At 26.1% G+C, this 16,874-nt stretch overlaps 1 protein-coding gene across 1 annotated transcript; it reads right to left on the reverse strand.

The window, feature by feature from the left end:
- Positions 1-4,681: 4,681 nt before the first annotated feature.
- LOC132921134 (vascular endothelial growth factor C-like) lies at positions 4,682-14,543 on the reverse strand. Its single transcript, XM_060983987.1, has 7 exons — positions 14,047-14,543; positions 7,870-7,993; positions 5,686-5,712; positions 5,413-5,597; positions 5,225-5,335; positions 4,947-5,131; positions 4,682-4,869 (listed from the first exon to the last, which is right to left on the reverse strand). The coding sequence occupies exons 1-7, from the start codon at positions 14,302-14,304 to the stop codon at positions 4,791-4,793; spliced, it is 969 nt and encodes a 322-aa protein (XP_060839970.1). The 5' UTR covers positions 14,305-14,543; the 3' UTR covers positions 4,682-4,790.
- Between the last annotated feature and the right edge of the window lie 2,331 nt (positions 14,544-16,874).

A 16,874-nucleotide genomic window follows, 5' to 3' on the forward strand; every position in this document is an offset into this window, starting at 1 on the left:
ATATGATATTTAAAACCATTTAACTGTTAATATTAAATGTATGAAAGACCTACTACAAGACTGCACCATATTTATTCCGTTTTTGTTGCTTTTCGTTGTGAAAACAATGCATATACCTACTTCTTTCATTCATTCGAGTTTTATTTTTATTTATATGATGCTAATGATAATATAACTATTGAAAACAAAACTATGGTATCCAGTAAAGGGACACTATTCAAAGGATGAATTAAATATTTAATTGGCATGCGCGTACCATATTGTGTATAGTTCAATAAGGTGTTAGTATAGTCTATTTAGTAATGAATATATTACATTTTAATTTAAAAATAAATCATTATATACGACTGAAAACGATTCCGAACAGAGCCGGTCTTTCAGCGTGTTCTTCTAAGCATTTTTTATACTAAACTTATTTTGATATTTTTAATATAGTTTTATAATATTCTTAATACAGTAGGTTGAACGTTGAACTAATTTATGCTAAAAATAAATTGCATATAGTATACATATATTACAATAATAATAATTGTTGTTTTTACATTATTTCTTATAATATTACTAATATGTATTTACTTATAATAAGTCAATATCGCTACACCGTGTAGACAGGGTAGAAAAATTCGTTGTTTAAATAGATTTAAATTAATTTAAATATTTTGAATATTTAATTTTATATAGATATAATATTTTATATACAGGCAAACAATTACGGACCCTGATAAATATTTTTTGAATTAAAACAAAATAAATAAAAATGTTATTTTTTGCTTATAAATATCTAATTTCATCAACAGTTAAACTTAATATGTCTATAAAAATAAAGTTTACATATTATTTAATTTTGAGAAAGGTAATACTAAGTTTCTATAAGAAAATTTATGAAAAAAATGTTTTAATTGCATAGAAAAATGATTCAGGGAAAATACAGTCAACCTATATTATATATTAAGTCTATTTTATGATATGTATTTGTATTCATATTGCTATTATATTTTACTATTAAAGTAATACCTAATACGGTAGGTTGAATACATTATCGTCGAAACATTTCATTTATTATATTATTAATAATATTAAATTATTATAATGCCATATAATTATTTTTATGTAATATATTATATTTCTAATAATTTTGAGTCGATACACTTACCATTGAACGAAGTCTAAGTAGACAATAGCTTAAAATTGGTTTAAATATTTTTTAAATGTCATTGTGTTTATAAAACATGATAAATTAACGTAAAAGTTTCAAGTCTCCACAAACAATATCTTTGAATTACAATATAATAATTATAATTTTTATTCTTTATTTACATAATATATAATTACGTCTAATTTTTAACTTCAATATCTTAACAAAGTCGTGTTTATATATTTTTATTATTTTTAAGTTTCAGTAACAATTATTTATAAAGGGTTTCTGGATCAAGCTTTTTTTTTGGTAAAAATACAAAAATACATAAATCAACAAATATTTTAATATTGAGTAAGAAATTTAAAAATATCTTATCTTTGAATAACACAAAAGAACTAAATATTTTTAATATTATTTAGTAAATGCTAATACGAATATTGAAATTTTAAAGTTTCTATAGATATATTCATTTTCGAGTTGTACAAAATTGGGAAATTTTGATTTTGTTGAATAATTTTAACCTCCAGAATACCAATTAAATCCAATTTTTACCAGGAACCCCCTAAAAATTAAAAACAAACATGACCACTGCTCCAAATTTAATGTGTATAAATAAATGACAAATATAAAACTAAAAAGATCTATCATTTTAAATTGAATACATTCTTGCTCTGCTCAAAATCCAAAACTTAGAAAATTTGAAAACGTCCAATATTCATAAATATTAAATAGCTTAAAGTTAGTATAAATATTTTGAAAATTTCATTGGGTATAGAAAACAATAAGTATATAGAATTACAAAGAAATGTTTCAAATTTCAACGATCAAAGTTTTGAATAATTAGAAAATCTATTGAAGATAAATCGTTATTATATAATATGTTTAATTATACAATGTCGTTAAATTATGAATTTCAATCACTTATAAAAATTATTGTAATTTTACATAAACACTTTTGTTTTGCTTATTCAGTTTTCATATAGAGTAACTACAAAATAATATCAATAAGTATTGACATAGTGTTTTTGTTATTTTGTTACTATAAAAATAAGAACAACTACCTATCGATGTTTTTTTATTACAATATACAGCTGTGGTTTGTGCAATATACTATTTCATAAAAATATAGAACAAAAAAAAATTATACCATTGTAAGTTGTTAAAAATGTCGTTTACTTTTTAATGAAACATTTATTATTAATTACTTTTTCCAAAGCAGAATTTGTTTTGGAGTACTTTGATGTATAAATATGTATTTCTAGAAACTTTTTCTACTACAGTCATATGGCAGAACTATGGAGGGGAGTTCAAAAACGAAAAGCGGAGAAGATCTAACCTATTGTTAATATTCTTTTATAAAATTATTCCATTTTTAGACCTATAAAATAATAATACTTTTTAGATAAATTCATAACCAGTAGAAAATTGAGCAGATATGTGCTACCACTGAAACCGTTCAATAAGTAACACTAAATAAACTTGTTTTTGCTAAATTAAACTTTGCTGATTCATAGTTGTTATTACTATAATATTCAGGTGGAATAAGTTTACTCAGATGTTTATTCCATTTTCTGTGTATTATTTTTAAACTTAACTTTTGATGTAGGTTATAATATTAAAAATTTATTTCATACATTTTTAACCACTAAATAATTTTAAAATGTTCAAAATTTTAACCAAATTTGAACTTCAAATGCTTACGAAAATAAATCATACCTATGTATTTTTAATAACTATAATAAAAACTTTTGAGCCTTGTATTAGATTTACTAGCTTTTTGTCAAAAAAAAAAAATTGTCTATGAACATTTATAGAAAAAATACTGAAAAACCAAAAATTTCAAATACGTACCCTATATAATAATCATAGGTGTAACTAGTGGTGGGGGGGCTTGAATGGGCTTCAGCCCCCCCCCCTCAAAATGTTTGTGTAACTGTATGTGCTTATAAGCATATGAGTATTAACTTTATTTTTGCCTACAATATAAAAAATATAATATTTCATATAAACGAATAATCATAAAAGTCACCAATAGAAATTATAAATAATAATCTAATTATTCTAACTAAAATAAAATTGCTATAAAACATTTTTAAAGCCCTCATTATTATCTAGCCCTTTTTAACTTAAAGTACTAGTTTCACCTAGTGTTTACATATACACACACATATATATATATATAGTTAAAAAAAGTCAAACAATTTTGAATATGTATTACTTTTGATAAAAACTTGGTGAAAATTTCAAGTACCTATAGTGATTGGTTTTTTTTTTATTATAACAAAATAAGAAAACCAACTGTCGAGAACTAGTTTTGCGTACAATTTCTGTTTTTCTAATCATTAAGTCGTAGTGGACATTTTTCACTTTTCGCTGAGATATCTCAGACACAATAAAAAAAACACATATTACTGCAAAAGCAATAAACTCTGTAAGCAAAGCTCAGAATCTAAAATTGCTTATACAATCAATGCAAAGTCTACAGTTATTTTTTTCTATAAATAACAATAGAGAGCTACAGAAGCATTAAATATAGATGTAAGGTAAACCTTTATTTTTCAGCTAAAATGAAATCTTATTATTATAATTTTTTTTTTTTAATAGTCAAATCTTTAATATATTTATATTAATATATATTTTATATTCCACGAAACAAACTTTATAAGAAAGTGTTCATTTAAATTTCTCTCTCTCTCTATATATATATATATATATATATATACATTTATATAAATAAAATGTTGTTTATCGATAAGCAATTAACTTGGCTAATTTTTTTTTAAATGTTCGTAATAGTCCGGATACTGTTTTTTCGGAAAGAAAAATTCGGTCGGGATTTTTATTCATAATGGTTTAAAATCACGTCCACCATTTTATTTATATACACATTAAACGGTTTTTCTTGACGCCATATTTTATAAAAGTCAAACTTAATGTAAAAACAATTCGATGTCGAATATCTTGTATAAACATAGCACGATATTCGATGTTTTCCACTACAAGGAAAATGTATGAATTATATATATATATATATATTATGTTTTTAGGTAGCACTAGTTTCGTTACAGGTTTCAAGTTTTGTTTTATTTTTGTTTTAAATTGATATTTGTAGAAAAAAACTAAAACAATGTATTAAATAGGTACATGAAAAATATTTTAAAAAACAGACGGCTTTCTTTAAACTAAATATTATACTCTAATAGTCTAATATAGTAATATAATCAAAATTTTGTTATAATATATATATATATATATATATTATATTATAATAAAATGTTAAGTCAAGATATAATTCTAGCACGCTTTCTGTAAAACAAATATATATATATATAAAATCAAATTTTAGCGTAGTACTTATTTTTATAAATTAAAAAAAAAATGTGAACGGCCGTTCAAACTTTAAACAATAAAGTAGTTTTAGGAATAGTAAGTTAAAAATAAAATTTATAAAAACAAATAAAATATAAAAAAAAAATAAATAAATACAGTTTTGGCTTTATAAAAATACAAGTATACAACACACATAATATAAATAGAGCAAAATATAAAATAAATAAATATATTTAATAGAAAAATCAAGCTCTATCCTGTACATAATAAATTGTTATTAATTATCAATAAAAGGATTATTTACATTTAAATTCAGATAAGGTCACGTTCCTCCCAATGAATATGTATTTTTGTTGAATTCATAAGCAGTGTTTTTTATTCTTTGTCTTAAAGCTTCACATCTGAAATATTAAATATCATAATAGGATTTTAATTTATTCCTTACTCAATACAACTAATAGGACTGTTTAAAAATTACCCGCATGTATTATAATTAAATCCAAATCCTGAAGTACATTCTTTGACTTCGCGACATTGGCACGTGCAAGTCGCTGGATTCCATAATTTTAAATCGTTTTCTTCAATACACTTATCACGGTCCTCTTCGTTGCTACACATACAACGACACTCGTCGGGGTAATACGTTTGCAAGGGGGTACAATTCTGTTAACAAAAGAAAACAATAAATTTCCAATGCTATAATAATCAACCAATTTTCGAAGTATTGGAAGAATATGAAATGTTATTTAATCGCACCTCTTGTTTAACAACGCATCCACACTTGCATTTCAAGTGTTGATCAATCGACACTATTTTTCGACCTACGAAGTCGAATTTTCCAGCCCCGTTATATTGTGAGACTACAACCTATGAAATATAATACGACGAAAAATTAGTAACAGATAAATCGAATGACTAAAAAAAATAGCTTTAGTTTTACATACTTCAAAGTTGAGTGTATCGACTTTGATTGGTTGGCATGCCATTAAATCGTGGGCGCAACAACCTCCACAACGATTCACCCGAGTACACGTTGGATAATAATATACACTTTGATCGTCAGTATCTTTAAGGCTGACCGTTTGAAGTTCAAGAGAACAACCGGCTGGCTTAGGAACCAACGTTGATTCTAAGTAAACAAATTATTTATAATATTTTTTATTAATTGAATTTCCATAAGTATTTATTTAAATTTATTATGTAACTAGAATACATACTTCTTTCTATATTTAGCGCAGTTCGGCCTGAAACAAAATAAACAATAACATATAATTTATTCATAAAGTTATTTATTCTTTGATAAATAATGTTATCTAAGATATCATATGATTTTTAGTTATAAATTAAAGTAATAACAAGGCATTACAATACATTATTGTAAATTCATGTAATATCTCATGTACTAGTAGATCTTTTACATACATAATATTTGTTGTTCGTAATAGTTAGTTTAAATTAAAAACATTTCAATAAGAACCGCCATATAATAAGACCAAACGATATCAAAATAGTAAATACAATTAATGTTTATAGCCAATCTTCTTACACAGTCTGTTCAAACTATTCAAAATGGAACTAAATAAAATAATTTCTTTCGGAAATTATTAATATATGATCAGATTTTTATTAATATAATACATTTTTTTACATATACCCACAACTGTACATACATTTTTCGTATAGCGTCACACTAGCCATAGGTATTTAAATTAAAATTCTGTTTATTTGTTTTTCCGAATTAAACTAAATCGTGATTTTTAAAAATAATTTGATAACTGAAGTACTGAGCGTATTGATAATTTATTCGGAAAGCACTGCATAATACAACTAGTGTTGTCTTTAATAAAATATCTAAAGCAAGTAGAGTTTTATTTAGATATATCCTGTACTATTTAAAAATTATTAAAAAAGATGGAGGCATATTGGTACCCCGCAAATTGTTGTTAAACGCAAATCAACACGCATTTAAGCATGTTACTATTAAATTGAAATTCGACTTTTATATTATACAGAAATGCTCAGCAAAATATTATATAGAATTTGAAATTTAAAAAAATATAAAATAATTTAAAAAATATATAAGTACCCATATAATAGTTCAATATTTCATTTAATATTTTTCATAAATCTGGTTTTATAATCACTAATCAGTTCAAATTATATTAAATAAATATTTAAGAAAAATGTATTGCTTTTTAAAAGCAAATGATCTATTTTATTACTCATAAAGTGGTATAATACCGCCCATACATAAATGTATATTTATTGAACATATTAATGTATGAGATTGTATGTTATATAATATTTTTCAATGGCGACTAATTGAATTATCCATCAGTACCCTAACAGTTAATGAAAGAAAAAAAATTTATTCTTGAAATGATTTCTAGATTGTAAAAATATTAATTGATTTAAAAGTGATATGTATAATATATTATAACAAATTTTTTGTGAGTAAAATTTAAATTTATCATTCTAAATTATCTGGTATTAGATTATGAAAAAAATACTATAAATAATTACCAAATAATGTAAAAATCTAACTTTTAGTTACATACCAGATTTAATAAGATAATATATCATTGACAAACATTACCTAGTCCTAATGGCCATCATTTCATCATGTTCCCCTAATTAAATAAAAACTTTAAGTCCACTCAAAGATATAAATAGCGGGTGAATGTAAGTTCTTACATGAGACCTAGCAGGTAAAAAAAAATTACATATGTAAGTTCCTACACAGTAAAATATAGATACGTATGTAAGTACTTACACTGCGTATATTATTATATATAATTTATAAGTTATCAATCTAATATTAGTTATTTCATATGTATTATAATATTATAATAACAATATAAGCAAAAAGTATTTTGAAGAAGAAAAATTATTATTGCTTATGAAAATATTCATTTGTGAATTCATTTTACTATATCATAACTGACTCGTACTTGGATATTATATAGTGAACACAATATTTATAATACTTTTTTATATATACAGTACACTTTGGGAATAGTATTATCACAATAAGAAAAATACGCTTTCAGAATAATATTTGTTTAAGTAGGTATTAGAATATTTATTCATTTATTCAAAACTATTTTAGCAAACATCTTACAAAAGTGTAATTGTTATTTAATGGAGTGATTAATATAGTTTAACAACTCTTGTTTTTGATATGTTTTTTTTTAATTTAATTATCTCAGGGCGTTGTATTGTGTGTTCGATAACGTATTGTTAAATTATTAATAAAAAATCCATTATTCGTTGAGAGGTACCGTTAATACCAAAATACCTTTAGTATACAATATATGTTGTACCTATTTTATCAGTTCTTTGAAAATTAATTATATTGGTTTGGTTTTATAGAAATACATTTAATTAGTTCATCGACTTACTTTGAAAACCTGTCGTAGCGAAAATTGTTTGGGCTTCATCTATATTTGTATCCGGCATGAATTTAGAGAACAGTTCTGACACATTTGTCACCTGATTCAGTTCAATTATGACATTCAAAGGAATCTGAAACATAAAACTTGTGAATATAAGTAAAAATTTTACTTTTTATAATTTAGTAGATATTAAGTGGCGTCAGACATGGTAATTTAAAAGTGGTAAAAAACACACAAATAAGCTTATAATTTACATAAATCAATATATAATTATAATTTATATTTCATTAATATTAATATTAATTTCGGTTTTAAAAATGTTTTTACTTTTTAAAATATACTGCATTGGTTTGAGATATTGCTTTTCTTTTATAACTTGATTATGTATGCAACAAAGTCAATGTATATTAACTAATGAATACAGATGAAATACAATGAATATGTTCCAAAAAAGTAATTAAATCCTTTATTGAAAAAATAAATCAACAATATCAATTGAGTTGAATTATTTTAAAAGCTTATGCATTACCTCATTAATCAACAAAATAATTATTTTTGTATTTTGTAATTTAATCAAGGTCATGTAGGTATGTTAAATATTAAAATACCATTATGTATTACAATGCATTCCTATGTTTAATTGTGTATTTATATACGTATGTAACGATTGTAACTACATCAGATGAAGTCACACGAGTCACATTGATATTAATGTACAATATTTATGAAACTTTTATTTGTATTAACACTGTAATTATATTTTTAAATTCAAAAAAACCATACTAAATACTTACCATTGTCGATTGTCTAAATTACGCATTGTATAAAATAGTATACTATCTTTTAACTATTTATACTATTTAAAATCTATTCAATAGCATATAGGTACCATCTAATTAATAACATGACCTCAAAAACGTTCTTCCGGAAAAAACACAGTATGGCCACACGAGTAATAATAACTATTTTAGATTTGAGTTTTTAATTATTTTCACTTATATTTTAAACTTTTATTTGAACTTTTCTGTGTAGAATAAGTATGTAGTTGTAGTTTAATATTTATAGAAAGAGTGATAGCTAACCAAATATTTACAATATGTTTATAACATTATTATTATTAATTATTTCGTACGTTATTTGTATTCTATTACATAATAAAAGAATAGATTTATGTGATTAATAAATCATAAATTGTTTTGTAATGCATTGTTACTAGTTACAAAGGGTATGGAAGGGTCATGTTAGAGGCCGGAGGATTTGATTAGAAACGTAGTATAAGGCTTTAGTGATTTTTCTTAGGGTTTAGAATTGTTACGTTTGTATTATATTAATGTCAGTGGGTTTTAATGACCCCCAGAGTTTTTGCTATATCTTCAATACCCCTATTGGTCTGAGTAAAATTTTCTTCATAAGCAGTTTGTTTTTTATAATTGGACATGTTTAAAAGTAAGTATGTATTGTAGTTAGCGACTTCGGCCCTTGAAGTTATGACATTTGAAGTTAATGTGAGGGGAACAAGCAAGCTAGCGATCTAACATTTAATGTTAGCTAATAAATTATTCTAATTATTCTATTTAGTTATTATTAACATTGGGAGGTAGGCAATTGGGCCACATTTTATCTATCTGCTTCCTAAAAAATATTAGTTTTTTACCTTTTACTGCTCGAAAATTGGGCTATAAATATATTACACAAAAATTCACAAATATATAATATTTATAAACTAATTTTTTTTTAATATGTGTATAAAAATTAAAATATGATACAGATTTAATTATAATTAATATAATTGTTTCAAATTAAAGTTCGTTTCCAGACTTGTAATGTTCCTACGCTTCTAATTTGAATATAAACTTCTGATTGAACTCCTAAAAAAACTTATATTAAATGTTATTTTATAGAAATTTAAAATTTAATGGTGATTCAATTACCTGATACAATAATCAAAATCGTTGAAAATAGTGACCAAGCTACTGTATACATGTTTGAATAAAGATAAATTGTGGCCCAATTCCCAGGCGGTCTAAACATTTTCTTTCAATCAAGAATTTTTTAGTTTTATTTTCATCAAAATAAATTTAAACTTTTTTTTTTTCATTGTAAATAACTAAACTTATTGATGACAGTTCATCTACTTAAATATAAGTATAGGGTATTTATTTCACACTCACTGGCATTACCCAATAATTGATAATAAGACGTAGTCCCTGAGGTTTTTTTAGATAGGTAAGATGTCGCGTATAAATTCTTCTAAGTTGTGTGAGTCATGATATAGATATGTTGGTATTTGATAAGGAAAACTATCATCACCCGTAAAAATGTTATAATAAATATGTTCGTTAGTCATGCTTCCACTAGTAGCTTTTAATAGGTTTTAGTTAAAATCTTTAATAAATTTATATTGAATGAAAAGTTGGTAATCACTGAGACCCTAAGTAATAAGTGTCATATTATCAACATTACATTTTGCATGTCCCGCTTTAAAGAAAATATGTATTATATCAATAAATAAAGTAAAATGGTGTAGGTTAATAATAGTACTTGATAATTGGTTAATAGATAAAGATTAGTTTTTCCTTAATAGTGAATATTTATTTAGGTAAATTTTAGTTTAAAATAATATTTGGTTGAACCAAAACGAAAAAATTAATTATTAACGTCAAAAAAATAGTATAATACATAAAATCTTAAATATATGTAGTTTTACCCATATTATTAAATGTAATTTTTACTTCGTTTTTCGGTATATAATTAAATATATTAACTCCTTATTATCATTAAAATACAATATATTTAAACCCTAAAACCTGAATATTGTAGGTATACCGTACTGTGGGCCACCAACCGGTGACGGAATACGTGACGAAAATACAATTGAACAAATTTTAGAGTTATTTTGATATAATAATCACGTTTTGAAATCTTAAGATCTAACACGTTCGAAGAGAGTATATTTGATTACTTTTACTTGTATTATATTATAGTTATTTTGAAATGTTGATAAAACAATTTTTAATTATTTTATTAATTAAATCATTGTATAATAATATCTTATGTAGGTAAGTATTGGTTTAGATGTGAGCATAACTGTATAAACGTTATATAACCTATCAGTGTCATTTGTATTTTATATCAGGTATTCATTATGAAAAATAAAATCGTTTACAAGTTAGTAATTAATAGACAATAGTATCTACACGAATAGTTATAGGTTATATGAATGGAATATGCGTTTTGTGAGAACAATACATCCTAAAAAGGTAATTTTATTTTAGTAGAAATTCCTAATACATATTTTATGCATATAGTATATTTTTAAATATCAAATTTTTATTTGTTTTTTTTTTTTTTTTTTATTAAAAATGTGTACAATTTGTAAACATATATTTTTTACAATACGTATAACCGATGAATAGGGATAAACAAAATGTAAACCTATAATCATATTATACACATTATATTATGTTATTATAATGATTAATAATTCTTAAAACCAGCTAAAAAGGTACCTATATATTTAAAATTATAATTAATTTAATTTAAAATAACAATTATTTTAATACCTTAACCACTATACGTAGATTCTAAATTAAAATGTAATATTTACAAATATTTTAAAATCTGAGCAAAGCGACTGATGTGTTTATTAAACAATGATTATAAAATATGCGTTTCAAAGATTCAGTATTTCTTTTTAAAGCAATCCGAAAAAAATAAGTTGAAAAGCAGAAATTTAATTATTATATATGTATTTATTGTATTTCATAGCATCAGTTTTGGCAGAATTAATTTTATTATTTTGTTATTAATAAAAAATTAATAACCCTAGATATTTTAAATATTCAAAAAATAATATTTGTATTAGCATTTTCTAGATATTACGTAATTTATAAAATATTTTTACTCATTATTGTTGATATTTTTTTTTCTAAGTCAAAAAGCTTTAAAATGTAATACATATTTATATGAATATTTATAAAAAATTAAAATATATATGAAAGATATATAATCAAAATATATATATTATAAGTATTTGAAGTTAATACATTGATATTTCATAAAAAATTATGAACATCTACATAAATTATTTTGTAATTATAAATTCATAACATTTAGATTTAGGTACAACTTTAATTTCTAATATTTGTATGTAAATTGAATTTAAGATTTATCGTACATATTTCTAACAAAATTTTTAATCAAATAAAGCAGTGTTTATTAAACACTTTTTTAATCTATTTAAACAATCACACTATATGGACCTATTCACACTGTTATATACGGTACGCTGTGTTGGCTTATAAGTTAATAAGAATTATATTATAACGTATTGTTGTTATAATAATTAATAATATAAAATATGTGTTGGCTTTTTTGTAAAATTTAGTTTAATATACCCATTACTATTATTATTATTTTTTTTTTATTTTATTTTATAGTAGAAAAATAAATAAATATTAATAATATAATACAATTATAAAATATCCTCAGAAATAGAGTCTGTTACATTAGTTCTCCTTAGAATCGTTTTTCATGTATTAATTTTTTATTGAATTCAAATTTAAGCATTTAATACAATAACTTACACAATGATGATAGTTACACTATACATAAATAATTTACTATAAGCATAGTGATTTATTCGGTTTTTTTTTTAGCTATACATTTGACAACGTAGTAGGTTACAAGTATATTATAATTCTATAAATATAATTGATACAAGCTTTGTACTATTATTATTGATTATGTTTTAAGTATAGATATCATGATTAATTTTATGTAAAATAAATAACTTTCAAAAATTGATATCATTTCAAGAAGTCTAAATTATAAAAAAAATTAATAATTGGTAAAATGTAGCGATTTTATTTATAAAAGAATTATGGTTGAAGTAGATATAGTTATAAGTGAATAGTTACCTAAATATTCTGAAGTATATTTTAATACTACGCAATATTTATTGTTTTTAAAGAAATACGTAGGTCGGTACGTTCATAATGTTAATTGTTTAACTACCTAGTTAAAAGTAACCATAAAAGTAAATTTTAGTGTGCTAATTAATATTATTTTCTTGTAAAAATGTATTTTCAGTTTGTAGTTTAAGGTTACAAATATTATTCAATAACATAATATTCATAGCTTATCGGTTTACAAATTACAAATCTTAGAAAAACAAATGACATCTGAATGATACAGATTTCAGTTTCTACACATAAGTTGTCGACAGGTGGTTGTATATATTTGTGTATCAAATGTATTGTGGAACAAAAACTTGTATTGTTAAAGATGTAACTTGTATAGACATATATTTGTTTTCCGGTAGTCTGTGTAGAAGTAAACAACTCAGATATTATTCAAACGACTAGACTCACTTACGGTGTCCACAATAAAATTGTTTATTATATTATAATAGTTGCCTGTAGAAAACCCAACTATATGGGTACACGGTTGTTATATGATTACCCGAAAAATGACGTCCGTTTAAAATTTAAAATTTTTGATAGGAGTACGGGGACATAATTTAGTTGATTTGACCACAAATTTATTTCTCGGAATATTTATTAGATATAATAATAACTCAACGGAGAGAGTCAACTACGATTGTGGCGAATGCGATTAACCGATTCTCCTACCCATTGCACATAGTCGGTTTGCATGTGTGCTACAAGGTCTGGTGAGTATATAAATTGCAGGTAACAAAATATCGTAGTACGTACTACTACGTAGGTATGTCGTATGTCGGTTACGTCGGGTATTCCTTTTACAGTGAGGCAACTCGAATACTATTTCCTCTCGATGCGCCGCATAATAAATAATATCGACGCACGTGTGGGAATATAATAAGAAATAATAATATACTGCAGCAGGATGCAACCGAAAATGTCTTGGCGAGTGGGAGGCGGAGTTCATAATATAATATATATTATTATGCTTATAAGAATTTTACATTGCGAAATAGTTTTACCCAATGACACTACATATTGTATCACACGATACGAATACTGTTTATACTGAAATACTGCTCGTGCGGATCGAGAGGGCGGGACAGACCTAACCAGGCTAACCTTCCCCCGAGATATGTGATCGATAAACCGGAAATCGTTTCGGAAGTGTTCCCTACGGATATACGCGCGGAAAAGCAACGACTGATATTAAAATGTTACACGGAAAAACGTTACTTACTTCACGGGGACTTGCGACAGTGTTGTGCGATGGTGACGAGGTGCTGGCGGTGTATCGCCCGTTGCAGCACGAAGAACCGCCGCCCGAAGTGATGGTGTCGCGCCCTCCGTCTGTCGTGTGGACGACGACGTCTTCGCGCCAATCCGCGGTGGTCGTCGAACTGGCCACGTTCTGTCCGCGCCTGGCGGCGACAGCGACGGTCAGCAGTGCGCAACAGACGACGGCGGCGGCGGACAGCGGCGCGGTGCAGGCGAACATGACTGCGAACAACAGTACCGCGCGTTTTATAATATTATTTCGTTACGTTGCGCGAGCGGATCGTGTGCGGGCGCGGCCGGTGTCGATGGCGTTCTGTTGCCGTGACGGCGTGCGAATGACGACGACGATGGATGGCCGCGAACGGATGACCACCACCACGGTCCACCACCACAATCACCACCACCGCCGCCGCCGACACCGCCTCATTTTACACGGTTGCTGTCGCAGGTGTGAACAGCGCGCGAGTGCCGCGTTCGTTCTTCTCTACATCCGCGGCCGCCGAGCGTGACTCATCCACCGCCCGACGCAGATAATAACAACAATAATGCGCTTGTGTTTGGCGTGGGCACGGATAACATCGTCGTAGTCACCGCCGTCGTCGCGGCGCACGGCATTCTTCTGCGCGCGATTGCCGTAGGTAAATTGTTTGTGTATCTGCAGTGGATTGTCTGCATTGTTTGTATCTACCCGCGTGTGTGTGTGTATATACCGTGAAAAAATAACAAACAAAATGATACGAAACTGTCCTCGTAATAATGACGCGCGTGCTCGACGCTGTACCGATGTGCTGCAATCCCGATTTACCCGGTAAAAATGTACCAACTGATTTTTTACCGAGAAAATTACTAAATAAATAGTGACTCTCGCCGTATTACGTCTTCGCGAGCCTAATATTTTAATGACGTACGACAAAATATAAATCGTCGATAAATAAAAACGCCTAGTCGTAGCCATATAAATAGGTATAAGTATAATATGTATAAAATTCAATTATGTATTTAGATTTTTTGTTGAATCGCGGGAAAAATACCCACGGGGAAAAAATCAAGGCGAAAAAAACACGAAATTATAACGTAATATACTAGGTATGATATAAATTATTCGTTTTATCCTACATATTGGCTAAAAAAATTCAAATTATATGAGCTTTTCTCTTTGTGTGTTCCATTTTAATTGTGCAAGTTTTATTTTATGTAATAGTTTAGTCAGTCTCTTTATAATATAAAGAGTAAATATCCAAAACCATAAATTAAGGACTGTAACTGTACTTTACTCAAACCAGTCAGTGTTGAAAGTTTTATCAATAGTTGGGTAATGAAAATGCGTGGCATTTAAAAAGATTTTATTTCCGTGTATTATTTTAACGAGTGGGTTTAAGTTTATTCTTTTGAAATTTTTTCCATTGAATTTTTTTTTTCCGTAGTCTTTTTTTTCGACTAACATTTTAGTCCGCTTTTCAAAACCACCATAATATTTTTTTTCCTAATTTTCCTATCCTATTGATTATATTATCGATATAGGTATAAACTAATATAAATTATTAACTTTTTCACTATTTCACACTACCACATATACATTTGCCTTTTTATATTTTGTTTCTATCGTTAGTTACTAGGTGTAATATAAATTAAAAAAGGGTGGGCAAGTGGGTATCGTTATTTTACATGATTTCGTAAAAAATTAAATTTCATTTAGGTATAATTACAAAAATATTATTAATTTTCAACTTCAAAATTCCTTGCAAATTTTCGCGATTTTGACATATTTCGTGAACATTAAAACTTTAAATGCTCATCAACGAAGATTGAGACTAACGATTTTTGATTAATATTAGATTCTGAACGAAGTGAGGAATGTATTAATACACAATTATGTATGTTTTTTTTTATGTCTGTCATCACGTTTTGGAGTAGAAATAATAAATAAAGCTTTGATTTTTGACTTCAGCCCCTTTTTGAATAGGAAAATGAATCTTTGGGGGTCAAAGTAATTGTAAAAAAAAAATTACAGCGTCAATATAGAAAAAATTTAAGAGCGTATGATTAATATTTTTTTACGAAATTGAGTAAAATAACGATATATTACAGTTAAAATATAGGTAATAATATAATATATCATACTAATTATCCTATACTGACAAATCATCTCCGTTCAGAATCGTTTTTCGTATACAATGATACCTGTCATTGCATTCAAATTTAACACATCCATTATAGTGACCTACTCTCCATCTCTAGTATACAGCAGAGCGATATTCACTTGCTCACCTTTTCTACCACGATAAGTACAACTTATAAAAAAAACCATCTATTAAATTTTAAAGAATTTGGAATGCCAAGTTTCAATTTTCTATAAATAGCTTAAAAAAAGTCAAAATATTTTAGTCAAGTATTTACAATGAATCGTTTTTGAATTACAGCAAAATAAAAAAAAAAAAATTTTTTCGAAAACTAATTATGCGTAAAAATTCACGGATTCCGAAAATTTTTATTAGGATTTTTCCAGACGCATTTGAAAACTACTGGAAATTTTTTAGTTTTGACCGCCCAAAGTACCAACTTGATAAATTTTCCTTTTCAAAAAGGTACTGAAGTCAAAAATCAACGCATTATTTCTACTCCAAAACGTGATGACAGACACAAATAAAAAAAAAAACATACATTATTGTAAAATCTATACATTCCTCACTCTGTTCAGAATCTAAATTATAATTTAAAAATAAAAATAAATACAGTTTTGGCTTTTTAAAAACACAGGTATACAACACATATAATATAAATAGAGCAAAC

Source organism: Rhopalosiphum padi, chromosome 2 (assembly GCF_020882245.1).
Source record: "Rhopalosiphum padi isolate XX-2018 chromosome 2, ASM2088224v1, whole genome shotgun sequence".
NCBI lineage: Eukaryota > Metazoa > Arthropoda > Insecta > Hemiptera > Aphididae > Rhopalosiphum > Rhopalosiphum padi.